Source organism: Calonectris borealis, chromosome 23 (assembly GCF_964195595.1).
Source record: "Calonectris borealis chromosome 23, bCalBor7.hap1.2, whole genome shotgun sequence".
Classification (NCBI taxonomy): Eukaryota; Metazoa; Chordata; class Aves; order Procellariiformes; family Procellariidae; genus Calonectris; species Calonectris borealis.
This window is the reverse complement of record NC_134334.1, coordinates 7,877,429-7,898,730: the sequence shown is the minus strand read 5'-3', so window position 1 is coordinate 7,898,730 and position 21,302 is coordinate 7,877,429. Positions and strand designations below refer to the sequence as shown.

At 43.4% G+C, this 21,302-nt stretch overlaps 1 protein-coding gene across 17 annotated transcripts in view; it reads right to left on the bottom strand.

Annotated features, from left to right (window-relative positions):
* Positions 1–21,302, bottom strand: part of EIF4G3 (eukaryotic translation initiation factor 4 gamma 3) — a 148,797-nt gene that overhangs the window by 95,406 nt on the left and 32,089 nt on the right. For 12 of the 17 annotated variants that reach the window (XR_012676960.1, XR_012676962.1, XR_012676959.1 and 9 more), the window contains 2 exons: positions 10,104–10,179; positions 2,781–2,924 (listed from right to left, as the gene is read on the bottom strand). Coding sequence is in view for 11 of the 17 variants with exons in the window: in XM_075171938.1 (XP_075028039.1) it covers positions 2,781–2,924; positions 10,104–10,179 (220 nt within the window). In the remaining 6 variants the exon portion in view is untranslated. Of the gene's footprint in view, positions 1–2,780; positions 2,925–10,103; positions 10,180–10,321; positions 10,341–21,302 lie in introns of those variants that run through there. The other 5 variants (XM_075171931.1, XM_075171929.1, XM_075171936.1 and 2 more) reach the window with 3 other exon arrangements.

Genomic DNA, 21,302 nt, shown 5'->3' with positions numbered 1-21,302 from the left:
CCTACCTTGGAAAGACTCAGTTTTACAAGTATTCATTAAGTCACGGTTCTGGTGGAGAAATCAATGACCCCTTGATCAGATTCTAATTCAAATGAAGCGGTCTTTTCCTTACCTTTTTAATTACTCTGTCAAATCCAGAACACACGCACCCCTCGCCATGCACAAATACACACCGCTACGTTAGGCACAACTGGGTAAACGCAAAGACAACCTTTGTTCAGTGTTCAATCATCAATGTAGCATGGCTGTTAAGATACAGAGTAGTTTGTGAAGTGTTATGTTGCTGTTAAAGAAATCTGTAATAAACCGTTCATCCGAATACCATGTCAGCTCTGGTCCCCTTATCTCAAAAGGGAAATAGCAGGATTTAAGAATCAGACAAAAAGAACAATTACAGCATGGAAAAACTTTCAAGTGATGAAAGATTTAAAGGATTTTGCTTGCTTACCTAAAAGAAAACAAATAAATGAAGTCACGATAGAAGTTCACAAAACTACAAGCGGTCTGGAAATAGGAAACTTCCACTCACCTCGTTTCTTAATGCAAGCACAAGAGGGCATTCAACAAAACCCACAGGAGACAAATGACAGATGCAATGAAAAGGTCATACTTTCATCCAACACTCTGCTCAACCGGAGAATTTCTTACCATAATATAATACTGAAACCCAACACCTGACAGGGTCGAAGTGAGATATACATAAGAATATTCAGAATTCTAGTGTTAAAAAAAAACACCTTGAAGTTTACCCAAACCTCTAATAGTTCAGGGGTACAGAAAACCTCCTCTGGGGACACGTTATCCTGCAAGGCTTACGTCAAGAGTCTTGGAGCCCTTTTAAGCCTTACTGGTGGAAGTGTCCCAAGAGTAGGCACTTCCATTTTAACTCTTCACCTCCAGCTGCAAATGAAAGGGTCAACTGATGGGACACCACAAGCGTGAAAAGACCCGGTCAGAGGCAAGCAGGTGCTGTGACTGGACAGAAACCACTATTTTTGCTGCTTTGCTACCGAATCCCAGCTTTGTAGGAGTCACTTAGGGAAAGCTCCACAGACCTCACTCCTCTATAGTCCCAAAAGTGCACAATGACCGATGCTTTGTCTGGCTTACAGCCTCGGATCTTGCTTTTTCTTCCTCTCGCTAAGCACGCAAGGGCCAGCCCCATACAGTCAGAGGACAAATATCTTCCTTGAGCCCTCGAGGATCCTCAGCTGACATGGAGGACGCAAGGTCAAATCGCTCCTACTAGCAGCATCCGAGTGACACAATCTGACGCTCATTTCCAAGACGATAAGAGCCAGCAGAACAGGAAACGAGCATTTTCCCGGCTGGCTGGAGTGGTGATTTGGCACAGAGCCCGCTGACTACGTATGCACTGACTCAACAGGAAAATATTAAGGGAAGAAAGAAAACCTTGATTAGAATATTTTTTTAAAGAGGCTGCCTAGAATGTTCTCTTTCTTCCCCTCTTATCTGCCACATGATTAGCTTCTCCCTGTTGACGAGGTTTACCAGGAATGAATTTCTTGATACATGACACGAGCCAGACAACATTTTAGAGTTTGCTCTGCAACCCTGCTACGTTCTCCCTCTGCTATGTGAGCCTCGGTCTTCCAACCAGAGGCTTTATTTCTAACAACCATGCAGCAAGAGTGCAAGAAATGGCTCCGATACCGCCACCCGCAAGCTACTTACGATCCTGAATAGATACTTTAGCCTCTAATTTCCCACTCCATCAAGGATGAGCATTTGCACATTTCCAAACATGACTACAAGTTTCCAGTTTTCCCACCAAGTTTTATCCAGAACGCGTAGTATTAAGGTAAAGTGTTCCTTACACGACCTTATTTGTTTTCACGCATTTCCTAGACTAAAAGATCAGTTGTAGTTTAATATTTCATTCAAACGGAAGAGGCTGGCAGAAGGACTAGAAAGCTTGCCTTCTCCCAGTGCTGCAATACGCTCGAGGCTCCCACCACCACCTCGCCGCTCCCAGCTCGTCCCATCTCGGCTTGTCATCCTGCCTCCCCACTCAACGTCTCGTTCAGAATGAAACCGCACTTCTTAATAGCCGACCAACTCACGTCTTCCTACTTTATTCCATTTATTTGAACAAGTATAAATTAAGCAAGAGCAAACAAAACATAAGGCTTTCCGCTATCTCAAACCTCGATCCTTTTACACATCCCACTTTCCCCAATCCTGTACCTTTTATCTCCCCTCTTTCTGCGCCCCACTACCTGTCTCTTTTGCCCCTTCCTGTTTTAAGATAAGCTTCTCCACTCTCACATCGACCCTGTAGAAGATTCATTTAATAAAGACTACTCGTTCATTTTATTAGCATTCATTTTTGTAATTCATTTTACTGTCCCACTTCTTAGGAGAATTACAGAATTGCAACGTCCTGTACGAAACATTTGAAACGGAAAATCCCTAACAGAGGACATCGGGCACTTTTACGGCATTTAAAAAAGAAGTCAGGCCAAGCCCCAAAGCAGCCTAACCCGATAGCGAAGCACGTTCCTCATCAATGAGTATTTCCTACAATTTTTCAAGTTGCTTTTAGTTTCTGTTACAGAATCAACAATGAACTGATGCCTAATAAACCTGAACGCTACCTATAGGTCACTGCAAGGTTCGAGCCACATAAAGACGTTATGCGTTAATCAAGTTTTACACACTGGTCACAGACAAGACCAAATTTTGAGCAGCAAAGCTGAGAATCAGACAAGAGGAAAAGGAGGAGGCCAGGAACGCTCTGCTCCAGTGCCAGGTCTTACCTGTGAAAGCCCAGGGGACGACGCATGTCCCGGTGGCGTTGCAGCAAGATTTGGGTGTCCCTTATTTATTTCATGTGCAGTGTAAGGGGATGGGGCAGGAGGACCCGGTTGTCTTGCTACTTGTGTTACCTGTGTGGAGATAAACTGTTAGTAAAACATAGTATTAGTAATCCAATCTGTGTAGATACTGTAATCTTTTTAAGAAAGCAGCTAGCAGCATCTTTATATATATATAAATATAATATATATCTATATATATTTAAGTGAAGCGCTGTACAAGTTAGTTAACTATTTATGTGATACAGGAAAATGGGGAAGGGTCAAAAAATAAGAGCACCAGCTGGAGTCACTGGTGGAAATGTCTAGGAACTGGATGAGCTTTACTGCTGTGGTCTTGCTTTGCAATATCCCTTTGACTTCAGACGTGGGATCTTCTGAACTTTCCGTTATAAGCCGTATCAAACAATATTGTGATTTTGCAAAGGGATACACATTACCAGTGACCCAAAAAACAAAGTAAGGGGAAAATTTGCATACTCCCCTCCAAAAAGGAAAAAAAAGGACTGCACAGACTCCCTGTTACCCGAAGGGCTTGCCACCAGCAAAGAATGAAATACCAAAGCAATTCTTGCATACACTTATCTCCTTTCTCAGCTTCTATAAAAAAATACTAATCAAAACACATTAAGCAAAATGTTATAAAATGTATTCACGGCACATATACTTCCTCCACTGTACCTTCTCCATGATGGAAGTGTTTTAAATACACTTTATATAGTCACTATAGTTAAAAAAGGAGAATCAAAGGAAAAAAAGAATGACATAACCACGGGATGACACCCCCCAGCAATTCAACACAATTAAATTTTCGCAGATTTGGTTAAAGCTCATAGTACAGAAGTCCAGCACTCGCTTCTCACTGACCTCTTCTCAGACCTATGTTTCGCTTGCTGAAAAGCACCACTTAGCTATAGGCACTTAAAAGCTCAAAACCAGACAATGCTTAGAAGGGGACGTTGCCACTGCGTAGGTAGATACGTGTGTGTATATATTTCCCCAGCATCGGAAAAGAAGACAGAAGGAAATTCCTGGCTCTTGTTCTTTAACGGAGTATTAGCTCCAAGCTCCAAGAGAGCAAAGTACGAGAGCAGAAGTCACAGAGTCCATGACCAAATGCTTTGTCCGAGTCATTTTACTGCACTCCAAGCATCGATGCCTGTCGTTACATTACCTAAAGCACTAAAACAGCTGCACCAGCAACGAGAATGGTAACGTGCAATTTCTCGAGGCTTGGAAACGGTCCAGAATTGTTCGCCATGAGAAGATTTACAGCAGCCTTGGGCTCATCAGAGAAAAGGGTGGGTCAAGTCAGAGAACCTCATCCTCTGTCCCCAACTGGATCCTTCCCTTCCCCAGGGGGGAATCATCTCTTTTTTTGGCTGATCTAGATTGGCAAGTGTGCGCACACAGCCTCAGTCGGCTGAACCGAAACTAGCATTACAGAGAGCGTCATAAAACTTTCCACGTCCCGTCCCCAGGAAAATCAAAGTCTCGTACATGACTCCTAACACAACCTTGAAAGACTTGTCATGTCAATCGTGCAGTAGTTGCTGTTTAGAAGTGGCCGTGTATCATGATGGATATAAAAAAATGCAGTTAAGGGAGGGAGAAGGAAGCAAAGGCAACACAAAACACAAAGAAATCATTCATATAAACAGCCCCATCGCTAGGTTGAGTGTGTACTCATCACCAAGATGTCTCCTTGAATGTCGCTTCTTGTGGAGAAAAAGAGGTTATTTTGCAATAGCTGTGGTACTTCAAACACTGCCAGCTTTTATCTCCCTACACTTACAAGCGCACACGCTATTCCAACTAAGGCCAGCGCCGTCCGAAATCCTCTGATCTCCAGCAGCACCCAAGTCCACGCAGACATTTGACAAGGGGACGGGGACACTAATAATATCCCGGGTTAGTGTGAGCATTCAACAGTCCTCTTCAGAAATTAAAGCACGCAAATAACCTAGGCTGGAGGTTAATTAAAGACTGCAAGGAATGCTGGTCTGAATTTGGTATGAAATCTGGAAGTCAAACCGAAAGGAAAGCTGTGCAGCTGCGTGAATGACGGTGCACAGGACACCCTTGTGCAATGCCGCAGACAAGTAGCAGATACGTTACAGACACAGGTCTGGACCTATTAAAATTCGCTTGAAAGCCTAATTAAGGCAACAGAACGATCATAAAATCATACCATCTTGATACTCTGGCAACAACGCACTTGGACAGTATCTGATGGGGGTCTACCACTGACCTGATGGGACTTCCTACGATTCGCCAAGCCTAGCTTAGTGGACCCACAAAAAAGATGAGCTCCGCAAAAGCACAGAGTGCCTTTCACGCCAGTTACAGCAACATAGGTATTTCTACACCTTCATCTTGGCTCCTACAACAAATTATTTACAAATAAACTGAAATTTAATATACGGATTTGAATGTTAACAGGTGATAAAGGAAGACAAACTGGCTGAATTTGTGTCTTTATTCACTAATTTTAAAAAAATCAACTAGGGAGAGACTCTACTAGCTCATCACTTGTGTTCTGGGATGTTTGCCCTCATAGTGCCTGACGTTTGGTTTTCTGTTTATTAAATGGGATTCTGCAGAACATAAACTTGGTCTGTGATTACTATGGAAGCAAATATCCTTCTTAAATCTAGAGATTAAACTATTCTTCTAAAAATGGATACACAAAATTACATATTAATTTTCTAGGGCATCACTTTTTTCCTTAACTGAGAAGCAAGAGGCTAATTTAATTTTCCAGAAGCCTTAAGCCTGTGTTTTAAAGGAAATAATGAATGAATGAAACATGAAATAAAACTCAGGCTGGAATTCTCTCTTTTCCTTTTGAGCTTAAATCTTTTGTTTTTAGCATCTTTCACAAGTTTTGGATTCTTCTTCCCCCTCCAAGTACCTAATTTCAGATACGTAGTTGTGTCCATGCGATATTCAGGTTCGATTAGAACGGATGGGGCATGCCACAAAAACCCTTGATTATGGGGACAATAGTTTATCATTAAGAATGGCTCTTTTTCTAAACAAGTTAAAAAAAAAAAAAGGGTTCAGACTTTGACAGAACCTCTTTCCTTCCAGCATTCAATTTATTCGCTCAGGCTGGTGCGAACAGCCTCAAAGCAGCGCTGCCAGCACCCGAGGAACCGAGCATCCCTCTTGCCCACTTTGCAGCCTCCACCGCAGCCGGGCAGGGGAATGCGTCGGCCTCCTGACCCAGATCCTTCCTTTAAGCATAGGGTGGCTGGAGCAGCTAATCCTCCCTAATCTCTTTTCTACAGGATTCTCTTCATCGCACGAAGATCCCTTTAAAGGACACAAAGGCGAATCACAGTACCTCTGCTGGGTGTGAAATTATCGGGGAGCCACCAACGGGCCACCCCCGTTGCAGAAAAGCCACCAAATAAACACCCAAAGAAGCGAATGATGGAGTCAAGCCTTGGTCACTGAAAATGTGGGGCAAGTAGGTTCTTCAACACCTCGCTTTCACATTACCTTCTTTACCATCAGCTGGCACCGAGTTGGGCAACCTGACACAAGGTGGTATCTAGTCCAGAGAGACACCGAGATTGCAATTAATACAGAAAATTTAAATCAGCGTTGGATCTAGCCATGCTACAGAAACTCTGCTCAAGGCTACACCCCACCAACTCACATGCACTTCTCTCCAAATAGGTACATCAAATTAACACTCGTTTCTAATCAGTTCACATCCAGGAGTCACTGTTGTTCCTTAGCTTACAAAAGTTTATCCCAAAGTATTTTTGGTCCAAGCGTCAGCGCTTGAGATCACAACATGTTACTGAGGCAGTTACGACCTTTCACTGTAATCTGCCAAAAAAGGTTATTTGTGTGAGAACTGGATGTACATTAACACAGTTATTCTTCTTATCTGATTCCCAACTCATGCCTCGTGCTGAATTTGAAGAGCACATCTGCTTCTGATCACTACTCCATATTCATTTCATTTTCAACAGAAATCAGCCCCCATTACTCTGGGTGCAGGCACCCATGGTGGCCTGTGACATTTAAGTCACCTTTGGTGCAGTTCCCTTTCTGTTAGAAGTCATAGAATCATAGAATCAATGTCTTTCCCCCAAACTCCAAGCGAAAGAGCTGCTTTGAATATATTTCTTTGAAATATTTTACAACAGAAACAAAATGTCGTCATTCTTCCATTCCCCTTTCCAGATTCCACAGGTTTGGGATCTTATAGCAGATGTAAAAGTAATTGCATTAATTTCTTGCAGTATGAAGAATTAGGAAGCACCACGCAAGAAGCTGCTTACAGGACAAAACCCAAATCTTTATGTCCCAAAATAGCTCTTATGATATGGTATTCTCCATTATTGATGAGGGGAAATTATTACAAGATTATTTCATTGAAATGAGTATGATTTGCTTTAAAATAATTCTACTGCTGGATTTATTTAAAACAAACAAACAAACCAACCCCCCCCAAAAAACATCAAAAAAACAACCCTACCAAACGTCAGTATTTTCTACAGTATACTATATAAAATAAATGAAGATGACAGATGGTTAGGGGTTTTTGTTCTTGATACCAGTATGATTTCACTGAGAAAGAGGTTCTACCAAAGTTTTTTTGGGAATTTGAAGCATATCCAAGCTCTTGGACAAACTTCATTTAATCTGACAAATCACACTTTGCTTCTTCCTCACCTCCTATCTCTGCCCTACAGGAAAATGTGTTCCTCTGATTTTATTTCAGGGGAGATTATTGGGGCTCACAGTGAAAGCGCCATGATTTTCCATTCCCATTTTTGGCAAGCAGCACATAGTTCTGGAAAAAAAAAGAGCTCAGGAATGTGCAACTGAGGTCCTGATAATACATGTGAAAAGGCATGGAAGGGATAACAGAATTATTTTTCATCTTTATCTAACTAAAAATAGCGGTTTCATCTGTGGGTTGCCCGAATCTCAAATGATTCATCCTCCCACCCCATGCATGACATGCTATAACCTACAGGGGAAAACACCGAGGCAGCTCGGAGTCACTGCGCGGTGGTATCAGACCACAGACCTCTTCCTAAACCAGCTCTCCTCCGCCAAAATACACGGATTTGAAAACTGTGATGCGTAACCCATGCGGAAAACCACGTACGATGACGGAGCAAATAAGATGTGGAAGTAAAAAAGCAGTTCCTGGGTGCTGAAGACGGTGCTCTCTTCCATACCTCTGTACTACATGACTTTTGTAAAACCTAGACAAGCTATATATAAAAATCATAAACTACAAAATGACCTATTTGTTGCAAACCCAGACCTTAAATACACGACGCTGCTACTCGTGTAATAAACCACAGAGACCTATGATGAATGAATTTGTCAAGGACCTCCGATCACGTGTCTCTTCCATCCTAATTCATTTTTTTCTAGGACTTACTCTAAATTTGCAATCTGCCAAGGGCTTCAAATAGAAACTCAAAAGGAACCTAGCTGAGAAATTTCTCTCCTTTCCCTCAAACATGAAATTTTCTTTCAAACTTGTGTTTTCTTAAAGCCTAGAACCGAGATACTCCCAGCACTGGCTTCTATTCCTGTAACATATCAAGGAGTGATATCTTTCCACACTGAAAAGCTATTTTAGGTCATTCTTCACAGTTACTTTTATATTTTACATTAATTTAAATTTTTACAGTCATATTTTCCCCACAGGCATCTGAATTATGTCTTTGGAGGAAAGAATTGAAAAAAATAACCACCTTTTTCCCCCAAAAGGAATTCAGATATTTTTAAAGTGGTTTTTAAGTGTTGTATAGGGTATATAAAGGGTAATATAAACTGAATTATTTATTACAACTGTTTGTACATTTATATTCCTTTGGTTTTGCTTTTTTGCATACATACATATGTATATACACGCGTAGGTATGTATATGATACTGAGGACAGAGCTGGGGGGGCGGGGGGGGAATCAAAACCCAGCCTGCAGCTCAAGACTGTCAACCCGCTGCTGTGAAAGCCACAAACCTTGAAATCTTAAACTCTCGTCAGAATTGTACCCCAACCTTTCCGAGTCACCTGGACAGAAATCCACTGCTGGTGGCCACCAGACCATCATGGCCAAGCCTGAGTCTCCCTGCTGCTACAACTGCTACCCGAGTCTCTGCCTTTCTTGGACCAACGGGCACGGGACAGCACTTTATTCACTTAATCCTGCGCAAAGCTTGGCTTTGCATCTCTTGAAAGCAGCCTCCCTGGTAGAAGAGGCGATCACAAAAAACTCTTCTCTACAGCCCAAAAAAGGAAGGGGCCAAAGATGCTCCAGACCCGGACTCGGCACATGGAGGAGATGGAGCTGATAACTCCTTTGCAGTTATTCATGCAAACAGGGGGAAGGAGAAAACCTTGTACAGCAGCTTATGTTTTTCTATAAGCAGCTCATGTTACTGCATAAAATACAGTGAATTTCTCTCATCTACAGCTTTTCTTCCCGTTTTCCAAATAATTAAAAGAACAGCCTAAAAGCGTTTTTTTGGCATTAAAAATATTTGCACTATCCCACCAGAAAAGCAAAATATTACTTTCCCAGGGCTGTGCTGATTTAGCAAACTTATAAATAACACTGGGCTTCCAGCTATTACCATTTGAAAAAAAGAAACGAATAAAAGGAAAACGCTATCATATGTTCACAAATAAATGTCGCTACGTTTCTAAGCTAAATTTCCTCGATAATTGAGCTTTATAAACAAACAGTTAGGGCAGTGAGCTGTAAGCACCTTTCCCAAATATTCAATCTATTATCAAAACATTTCTTCCTCTGTGTAATGGAATGCTTCACGTGAAAAACAAACCTTCCTTGATTGTTCTTCCGATAAGAAACTATTAGAAATGTGCAGCTACTACTACAGTCTTCAAGATGCAGGAGGCAGGAAAGAGATGGAGCCAACAGACTGGAAATATGGCCAGTAACATTTTCACTCAGGTGAAACTCTGTTAGGAAAACCCACTCTCATATCTGCTAAATAAAACTATCGATACTTAACAAAAAAGGAACGGACCCAAAAGTCCCCAAGATTTCTTCTTTTCCTACTCACATGCAACAAAAAGGGTCTTCATCCAGCATCATTTATTTTAGGAAGCAAAAAAAAGTTGCATTTTGTTAATTGTATGTTTTTTAAATTGTATGCTTTTAAAATGTTTTTTAAAAAACTATACAATTTCCTTATGCTTGGAAAGCGCGCTCCTTTCAAAGGCAACACGACCGCAGTGGCACCAGCCAGATACTCACAGTGCTGTACACAGCGGAGACGGTCGGAGTGAAGATCCGATCCTCGAGGGGCTGCTGAACAGGACCTCGGGGAATTCTGCAATACAGCAAGTTAAGGAAAGCAACGTCGAAGGAAGGGTCGCGTTTTGGGCAATACACACAGCCAAGGCGTCATCCATCAACGCAGCCGGTCACCTTCCACGCTCAGGCAGACACACAAACATCTCTGAGGCACTCACATGCAACCAGGTAGCTATGATCCTTCAAGGTTTTCCAAAAGAGGAGCAAAGCGTGGCTTCAAAAGGCAGATGTCACCGACAAATACAGCAAGAGAAACCGAAAGCAAACAGATCGCCGAACAATCTACAAAACCTTCGTCCCGTCAAGAGAATCCCCCACCTCTTTTTTTTTTTTTTTTTAAAGAGTAAGGGAAAAAACCCAAAACCCACAAGCCCTTCGCATTCAGCGAGACAAACCCTGCTGATCAGCAGGGCATTTTCTGACAAAGGCAGCGCCTGTTTTGCTAACCACGCAGGAATCGTGTTATAATTGTTTCCTTGTTTGCCTCTCTTCAACCAGTAACTCCTTTCCTCATCCACCCACCAAAATCGCTTCTAAAAGGGGCTGTCAGATAGATTTTAAGGTTTTATGATCTGCTGCAGGGTTATTTAGAGGCAAATCACAATAGTTTTCTTAAATTGGAAAGGTATTGTGGGAATCCAGGGGAGAAAAAAAAAAATGGAAAACGACTTTATGCACCAAACAAATAAGCTAGAATCCATTTTACTTGCGGAATAAAATAAGGGATGCGGGTATTTAAAAGAAAAAAGCTTCCTGACTGTGCTAACACTTTGTGGCCTTAAGTCCAGCATATGTCTACTCAACACCCAATGCCCACCGTCATTAAAAGGCCATGCTTAACTTGCTGAAAAACTTTCCACTAAATGCCATATTCAGATTTCACTTTTTTGCTGTTTACACTTTATACACCAAAGCCTCTTGGAAAATGAGAACAGCCTGATCGATTAAGTTTCTTGCACACAAGTCAGCAACACGGACCTCACGTGTTGACATGACAGTGGATGCCTAAAAAAAATAAAATCATGAAAACACTTCTTGGATTTTGTTCAAATGAGAAAAAAAAAAAACCACTCGTAAGTTAAATTTTCAAGCTAACCTAGGTTCAGTCTTGCAAACTTGCACTACAAGTTGGAGCCCCAAAGAAATGCTGCTGCCCAAACCTTTGCAGGGACCAACATCGCAGGGGCAGGAGAGACCCTGCCAGCGCTGAGAAGACTCGACAGCGATCCAAGCTCCACAATCCCACCTGTTCCCCTTCCTTAAAACACACAAAATTTTAAGGTTGAAGTAAGGACTGTTGAGACGCGACCTGCTCTGCATCCGTCGACCGTTTGCCGCACTCCCCACCCGGATCTCCTCCCCTGAGACCAGTGCTAAGGCAGAGCAGAAACAAATTTACAATATCGCACTATTTTGATACCGAACACATCACTAAAAAGGTCTGCCCTCACCAAGCAGGCTGAGAAATTGTTCTAAAAACTTCCAATTTTGTTATATATTTGCTGCTTGAATGCCAGACATGATAAAAACCCTGCATTATAGGATTACGCACGGAAAAGACGGCCCCTGACCTTCACAACACCTTTGCACGTAAGTAATGTCCCCGTTAAAGCCTGGTAAAACAGGACGCCTACGACCAGCTCCAGATTAAGAGAACCGAGATGAAGATCTGGCACCGCTGGTTCCCAAGACGGTGCTCACTCAGCCTACATCTCTTCTTTTTTTTTTTCTAAATGAGTGCAAGAATTTATTTTCAGGGTCTAAGGCTTGTCTTCAATTTGCAGGCTTGCCAGCTCGCGCGTAAGTGGTATCATTTGATAAAATAAAGAGGTTTTTAATAATAAAATTAGATGTAAAATCCTGACTTCAGCGAAGCAACAGGAAGATTTGCCACAGGCTTCAATGGAGCCGAGGTGCCACTCCCAGCCTTCATCCCGAGGATCTTACATTCATTCCTGACTTTCGGAAAACACCGACAGAAAGCCAAAATTTGGGTGAGGAGGATTAGAAACACACTGCAAGACAGAAGGGAAACTCACAAATTTTCTGCATGCCACCACCGCAGCACCCTACCCTCACACCTGTAACCATCTTCTGATAGAGACAGATAGGGCAGAGGGAGGGTTTTAAGCTGCCACCCTTTTGTCACAGCTGAGATTTCCAATCTCCAGGCGGTTTTTACAAAGGGATAGTTCCCGAGTTTGGAAAAACTGTTTCATCCTTGAGAAGGTTGGGATTTAATTTCTTATTTTAGAACTTATATAAGCCAGGAGAAAATAATCTTCTTTGAGCAGAGTAACCTCTCTTTTTGCACCCAGGAAGAGCTGCCTAAAGGAATGAGCAGTTTAGATGGATTTTCAGAGTCTGGGGTGGCCGTTTAAGATCACTTCTGGAAAGCGATGCTTCCCATCAGATTAAAAAGAAACCTTTTAAGTCCTTTTTGTCAAAGGACTTAACCTGGACACGAGACTGATAGGGACAAAAATGCCTTAAATTCCAGTAAGCCTTCATGAGATAGAATGGTTGGAGAAAGTGATTATTTCCAACATCTAACTTCTGGCATCTACAGACCCACTCTCTGCAAAGAGCTGGGCTGGTGGAAAGGTTACCGCTTCCCCACAAGCCTCCCGGAGCTCGTTTCTGTCCCCCTGGTAGAAGTGACTACCCTCCTTCCCCTTACATCTGCCGAAGGAGTCCATCCTGGGGTACCAGTTGCTGTTATTTCAGGAGAAGCGAGCCAGGGTGACTGCAAAAGTTCATCAGCAGACTCTTGCTAACGAGGCTCTTTTTCCTAGAAGTGGGTTAAGAGCGACAGCACGGGAGGCTCCACCATGGGACATGGCAGGCAGGTGGGCAGCGAAACCTCATCCAGCAGCATCGTCTCATCCACGTCCACAGCAAACCATCCTCCCGGGCACTCATCTTCTTTCGCTACCTAGAGATTTTGGTACCATCGAGAGCTGCACAGCCTGAGATGCAATGCAAACTGCATGAACGCTGCCCTCCCACTGCCCCCATCACACGCAGTAAAGTTTAAGCGTTAAAGTATAACCCAGCCTGCCTCTATTGCAGCGCTTAATTAACCACAACGCAGAGAAAACGGGGATATGCTGAATAATTCAGGCAGCTCTTTCATGTTGCTATTCTTGCATACTTAGGTCCAATTCAGAAGGATCCTGTGCCCTCCCTCCTCCTCCATCCTTGCCGCCCACGTCACCTTCTTCAGCGGCACCAATTTAATTATTTGTGCAGCCATGCTCTGAAATGATCCAGGAGGGTGGGAAGGGGCCGGGGGGGGGTGGAAAAGCAAAGCTAAACCCAAACCTCACACCGTTTTCAGAGATCCTTCCATTATCGCAGAGGGAAAAGACGAGGCGGGCGACGAAGCAGAAGAGCAGGAGCAAGGGTATAACCTCTTAAATCAGATCTGCAACTGGGAGGTTAGTAAAGTGGAACTACGGTCTCCGCCTTCCACGCTTGTGTCGGGCTGAAAGACTCTCTACAGCTCTCCCTCCTCCATCAGCATCCCACCGAAAACCAGGAGGAGGACAGCAGCCAGCAGGTAGCACTGCCTCTGGATTCTCTTAATTGCTGTTTAGGGCTCATTAACTCATGGAATATATATATATATATATTTTTAAAAATCCACGTAAGTGAGATACTTCTGGCAGACTAATAAAAGCAGGCACAGATGCAATGGGAGTTCCACCTAGTCCCCATCTGGCTGCAGCAGTGATTACAAGCTGGGGAATTTCAGGAGCTATTAAAGACCCAGTGGGAGAAGGCAGGCAAAGATAGTAACGCCGGTTGGAAACGAAACAGAATTTTCTTGAAACTGAAAGTCTCCCTAAAAGGAGGAGGATATCTTTTAATTAGACAGCCATAGCCACGCTCTGAGGAGAGGGAGAATATACGACTTCTCTGTAAAGTGATTAAAGAAAAATAAAATCCAGACCAGAGCTGCCCGTCAGCTGGAGGATTCAGAGGCACTGACAAATGCAGAGTTAAATAAAAGTCAGGAGGAATTTCTTGCAGAAATCTCCCCCTTGTATCACATTTGTCTGCGTGTTCTAATCATGCTACAAAACTGAAATACTGCAAGATTTTTGTGTGCTTTTACAGCAATGAACAACCTGAAAACATGCAGTAAAATCAGCTCTTACAGCAAGAATTCGTACAGGGTTTTCTGCTCTGTTCCTGCTTCCAAGATGGGAGGGGGAAAGAAAAAACACTACTACATTTTCTTCCAAAATGGACTCATTTTCCCCTCAAACAGTGCTTCTCACCTAAGCTCATTTTCAGCAACTAGCAACCATTTTATCCTGAGCATGCACTGATGGCCTCTTTCTTCACTTCCAGCTGATGGTAACGAGCAAGCACCTTCTCACATGCATAAAAATATCTGCGGGTACCCAAGGGCGCGTATGCAAACACGTTACACAAAAAACATTCCAGAACTAATGATTTTTATCCCTGCACAGAAACGGAGCGAGTCTCCCACCAGCTATCCCCGGGGTTATATAACCCCGATGCGTGTCCCTGCTTGTACTGAAATTGTGTATTAAACGACTGAAAAAATACAAGATAAAACCATCAAGCAAGATTACAGAAGGGCAAGAAACCACATCAAATTCAAGCACTTCTTTCAGCTTTTTGGTGCAAGGAATTTTTAAAAAACCTCCGAGTAGGGAGATATTTGATGGCAGAGAGCTGTTAAAAGAGCACGTTTCTCCTCTGCAGCCTCTTCTCTATTTAACATGCAATTAAAATGCAGGAGGTGAACATCCTAATGGCAGAAGCACCTAATTTAGCAGGTTCGGAAACCGCAAGGGCTTGCTTAAAAGGTTAAAAGGGAAAAGCTACGCCAGTCACAGCAGCTTGCTGAAACTTCCCCGGCATCACCCCATCCTCTGCGGCTCCGCCGTCCTCCGCTTGCTGGGCGAAGCCTTTTGTTCGGCACGCTCGATCCTACCTGGCAGCGAGCTCCTGGAGAGCTTCGTTAGCGAGCCAGCTCAAGCGCCGGGTCTTCTCCCCCCGTCTGCCGGCAGCAAAGCCCACGGCCGCATCCGTGCCATCCGGGGATGACTTCTTAGCTCCTGCCTGCCTCTCGCCCTCGCAAGCAGAGCTCTCGCAGCGCGCTTGTGGTCTTAAAGAGGTAGTGCAATGGGGGTCTTAGCAATACCTCAGTGGGGTTTTGTACCAAGCGCTTCCATGCTGCAGAAATCCCTCTGCTTCCCGAATTTTTCTGCTGTGTACGCAGCGGAGAAGGGACGGGAGATAGCATCATGCTCCTCTTAGCAAGTTTATATAGGATAAAAATCAAACCAGGCTTACAAAAAAAAGATAAACTCACCTATAGCACGTTGTGTTTTAGAAATCTGCATTGCAATGTACGAAGAGCTGGGAAAGCTTCAATGCTCTCTATCAGAAGGAGAATTAAATCGCAGCACAAACTCCTCAGCAAGAAATTTTGCAACTTGTTTCCCTCGGTTTTCCGCTCGCTACCCCCAAACGCAGCAACGCGCACCACCACGAACCCGTTTATTTAGCACGTACTTCGTGAATCAATTTTCCCTTCAAAATAAATTCCTCTTTTGACAGGCCACATTTCAGAAGCCAAGGGAAGGAAAGCTGGTAAAACAAACTACATCCTTTAAAAAAAAAAAACAACAACCACCATCAACAAAACCAAACTTCTCCAAGTGACACGTCACATGGGGGGGGGGGGGGAAATATCAGATCAAAACGGTGCCATCCACTCTCTCCATACTGAAATACTTACTATAACCAAAAAAACTTCATCCAAGGAAAAAAGAAAGTCAAGTTACAAAGCAAACAACTCCAAACTTAGGAAAAGGCAGGATTAATGTTGCCTGTGTGACCATAATTCAATCCCCCTGTATATACGCAGAATCAAGCCCTTAATTACAGAGGCACATGCTGGTTTTCCCCGGTGTCCCTGTCGTCTCCACTTTTTCAACCGCCTTACAGGAATCTAGCACTTTATACCCCTCATAGCTAAGCAGCTCTTGCTAATAAGCGACGAGAGATAATTAATACTACAAAAATCAAGACCAACGTAATTCAAGGACTTTGGAAAATGTTTAAAGGCTTAAGAAGAATCCAATAAAATGCCAAGCTGCTGCTCAGCCCTCTCTAACCCTTCCACTGCCTATATCCAACAGCACATCCCAGCCCCAGCAACTGCACGCTGCCCAGACATGCAACACCTCCCATCCTTGCAGGGATCTCGTTTCGTTTTAGGGTGGGTTTGGGGTTTTTTTTTCTTTGTTCGGTTTGGTTTTTTTTGTGCTAGTGGATTCCTGACAAGGGGGCCATGCCTTTCGGTCAAACCTCAAAGGAATGAGCTGGCCCTCTGTATTAAAACGGTGGGTTTATTTTAGTTTTCTTAGATGGATGCAACCGGTCTTGTGCAACGCAATGAGATGTCAAAATAAAGGATGATTCAGAGCCCTGACTGTATCACAGGTCAAAACCGAATGGGGGATTGTTGTTTCAATGTTTGATGTTTACTGTTATTATAGTGGGGAAAAAATAAACACAACTTTTTGCTGGCATGAGCACCCAGAAATACGGTCACAGTTAAGAGCTGCAGGTGAAGAATTCCTTAAAAGGCCATGTCAGCTTTACACCAATACTTAATTCCGATATTAAGGATGTATTTCTGCCTAGTCAGATGTTTTAAAAATAAAGGAACACAATAAAAGGTGTTTGTAAAGTGGCAAAAATGGGGTTTATGGTTTAAAATTACCAAGCTGTGTAATAGAGCAGTACATCATCATGCCCCTATTCCCGTAAATAGATGCAAACCATACTTCCAAGATTCACCACCTTCTGTAATGGCTTATACCCAGAAGGATCTTATGGCAAAAGCCATTATTAAGCTTGTTTCAACATTTTATGGCCTAATATAAAGCGCCTTACTGCAACATGTGTAGTCAATGTTCACAACCGAATTGCCATTTGTCAAACATATAAATTTTAAGTGGATCAATGAAGTGTTTGTGTAAACCACCTTTTTAATCCTTCATGTTATTTTGTGTATTAAACAGTAACACCGAATCCTCTTTAAGTTCTCATTTATGGGTTATTTTATACTTGTAACAAATCCCTTAAATAAGGCATTTATCTTTTGCTTTTGTAGCAGAAATGCACCTACATAAATACTGTTGATGTTTCACGCAGTCTCACTGGCTCCTTTATGAACTGCAATTGCCTCATACGAAATTACCGACTGCAGGACTCTTTCCTTGTTCCCTGTTTGAACTATTTGACGACAACTGAAAGCGATAAGGCTTGTCCATCCCTCTGCCATTTAAGTGCTCCTCATTAAAGTATCATGTCCCAAGCTTTGTCCAGATCCAAATGTTACAAGCGATGAGGCTTTCGCTACTTATCCCAGCTTATGCCATACTCTAAACGAATACTCTCCCCATAATAAAGCTTTTCTCAAAATTCATCTTAAGCTTTTTACCTAATTACGTATCATTAATCTCAGTACTAGCTTTTAAATAATCCCAAACATTTCCTTTCCCTTCTGTCTGCCACATAACGTCACTCGATCCGCGCTTGCACTGAGCTGAATGGGAACAGGGCAGCAGCGAGAGCTTTCAAAAGAAAAGGGGCACGCAAACCCCGATGAACCTCAATGGCTGTCGGAAGACAAGCTTTCCAAGGCTCCTCTGAAAATTGCAGCTTGAAAGGAAAATGTGACCTTCAAATGCTTACTGAGAAGCACGATTTCCCTCTCCTTCCCCCAGCACTGCCACAGCATCCTCCCGCTATTCATACTTCTCCTCCTCTCCCTTCGTGAGTGAGTCCCGACACGTTTCCGCGGCACTCTGATGAACGCTGCTCTGTGCCTGCGGATGCTGGCGTTCGCGTTTACACGTCCGACTGCATCGCCAAACTTCAGGGCGGCACACGATACCTGATGCATAACCTAGCACTTCTTTCTGACTAAACGTGCTAAAGCTGCACTGCAGCAGCCACGTTCAAAGTGCACGTTCTATTTATACCCGAGCACATCTCCAAATCCTCCAACTTACGTGGTTTTTTTAAATATCCATTCCACAAAATATCTATTTCCAGAGTCTTTCTTCCTACGTACATCCACTCTGCAACATGTTTTTGCCCCTCACTCACCTTCCTGACATGCAGGTAACGTTACGTGCTGCATTTTTTGCATTAGCAATGCCTTCACAACCCATTTAATACCAAGGCAGGAATCTGAGATACTACTTCCCATCTGGCTAATCATTAATGATGATAAATTAGATCAGGCCTTTCGTCAATCTATGATGCATACCAGACATCATCGCTGTGTAATACAACACTTCGCTACTTATCACCATCATTTCCTTTTAGTCTTTGGTCCACATGCGATACGTCTCATAATCAAGCCAAACAGGAACGCCGAAGTAAGGCTGGGAGTTAGAGGGGAAGATAACAACAGAAAAAACCCCTCTTTGTTGCAAATTAACTGTATTTCCAGCATCTCATTCATTCTGTAATGCTTTCAAATAAAAATCAGCAATATTAAGAGCACCAGCTGTAGGCAGCTGCAATAGTTACACCTGCAGACAAGCACCTAATTATCTAGAGCTCATTACTTTCAGGCTCAGTTTTGCATCTCTAAATTAAAAAGAACTGGAGACAGCTCACCAGCACGTAAATCATCCCCAGACCTCGCCTCACCCTGATGCATTTCATTCAGCCTGCAAGCCATCAGGAGTGAGTTATCAGGGGAGCTGTCAGCCAATATACCACATCAGTGCAAACGCAACAAAAACCCAATCAATTATTTTGCCCAATACAAATGCGTTTCTAAGGGCAACCTGATTTGGTTACTTCGTCTCTGTCGTCTTCAACTGCAACCCAAGCATCAGTGCAAATTGTCTATTTTCAGCTTAGACCTGGAAAGGTTGTTTGAGGTGGAAGAAACTCTGTCTAAACCCTGCTAATCCTGCTGGGATTTTCCTTGAAGAGTGGCGTTTGCGGGTGGGGGAACGGGTCTGGAAGTGACGGACTGAATATGTCGGTAACTGGGAACTTTGTCCTATGTTCATCTCCAAGAAGTGGGTTTTCAAAGCCCAGCCTGAGTAAGGTTAAATCTGTGTTTGGACCAAGCTGCAAACTATTAGTAATTAAAAAAAAATAAGCCACAAAGGCACCCTGGATTATGTCTGTGTCAGCTCAGGTAACAGGTAACACAAGGTGAACAACATGCCAGGAAAGCATCTCTTGCTCAGGTACGGAAAACTTTTCACTAGCTGACTTGTTTTAGCTTAATAGTCCACTTTCCTCCATAAAACACCAGCCACTTCCATATTTTTTAAATTCATATTTTATTCTTACAGTATACGGACTCTTCTAAGAGATGGAAAAGTCAATAGATTTCATCAGCTCCCTTCAGCTGGAAAGTCATAGTATTACCTCTCCAGAGAAGCAATGGCATCTCGGTGAAAATGCCGATGTAGCCTTAAAATTCCATTTAATTTTAGGAGGGTTATTTATGATTGTACTTGTCCATGTTAATTAAAACTCCCATTACGCTGCAGAAAACAGGCTATGCTCAGGAACTCGGAACAGCCCCATTAGTCTTCAACAGTCCTACCCTGCTTGGCCACCGCTCCTGCTGCTCAGAGTGATTTCTCACGGTCCTCTAGCCACAACCCCAGTCGAGGGACCTTATAAAGAGCCCAAAATATTAAGGTGAGGGAAAAGGCTCAACAGGGTGAGCCTTGGTGAGAAGCACTAACACTGGCTGAGCTCTGAAGGGTCTGCCATAAATCACAGAGGACCATCGTGGGCCAATATCCCAAGGAGAGATGAAGCCTGCACTCCAAAATACACCACATAAATCATAAGCAGAGATGTGTTATGCCAGCACGGTGCACACCCAGTCAGCTTTGAACAGCTTGGCATCAAAAACGAAGCCCAAAAGTGCCGAGCAGGGCGATGCCAGGAAGTTGGGCTAACTATCTCTTAATATTACATGAAATTGCTACAGATCTTATCTGCTGGGGGTGTGGGGCTGTGCTGCTCTAATCAATTATTAAGCTTTCCTTTGCTTTCTGCCCAAGTATAGACAGCAAGGCGTGGGAACGATGGGTTTAGGTATTGCTGCTCTTTACATCTGTATATTAAAGGCAAACCTGGATTTTTGTTTGTCATCTTAAGATCTACACCAAGACATCATTTCCTTATTTCTTAAAACACACACAAACTGATCAATACATGCGGTCCTAGTAGTCAGAGTGTATTTGTAAGCATCCTACAATGTGTACATTTACAGATGATGTGTACACCTTTACAGATGATTCATACGTATATAAAACAGGGGGAAGAGAGCCTGCATTCCCCTGGTGTGGATTCAGCAGGAGCTGCATGCTCCCAGCCACCATCCGTATGCTGGGAATAAATCACATCAAACGTGACCTGGGTAAGGCGTACGTCACCCTGCTACCAAAAACGGGGCTACGTGCTTGGGGAACCCATTTCCAGCTGTCTAGGAGGCCAGGCAACGGCAAAAGGTCCGAGGGTCAAGAAACCACCGAGGTTACCAGAAGAATACCAAGACAACGATGGGGAAGGAAAACAGCTTTTAAATTGTCCTCTCCCCATGACACAGCAGTTCCATACCCAAACTCTCAATACTCACTTCCTAACACTCTCAGTTCCTCCTCTCAGACTTTTCATTTCACCTTTTAAAAATCCAAATCCAGTGCTAGGTTCCTTCCAGGGGAGGAACTGATTCGGAAAGAAAGCAACTCAGGTGACTGGATGCTCTCAGAGCTATTCCTAGCCAGCTCCTAACCTGAAAGAGAAGACAGGCAAGACACTGCTCTCAAGGCTCCTCGGGGCGAAGGAAGTCACAGATAGCATCTACAAGAAGTCAGGTGGCATCAAAGGAAAATTACTGTCATGAACGTGTAATCCAAATAGCAGGCGCCTGCAGGCAGAGGGACACAATATGAGGAGATCTAATATTAAGCCGTCATCTGGCAGCGGCACTGCCAAAGAGGTGGTCCTGGCCTCTCACTGCCGCTTGCCCCGTGCCAGTGTGAGCCCATTCACCGCTGCTCGGTCAACCAGACCGGGGAGCAGATTTGGATT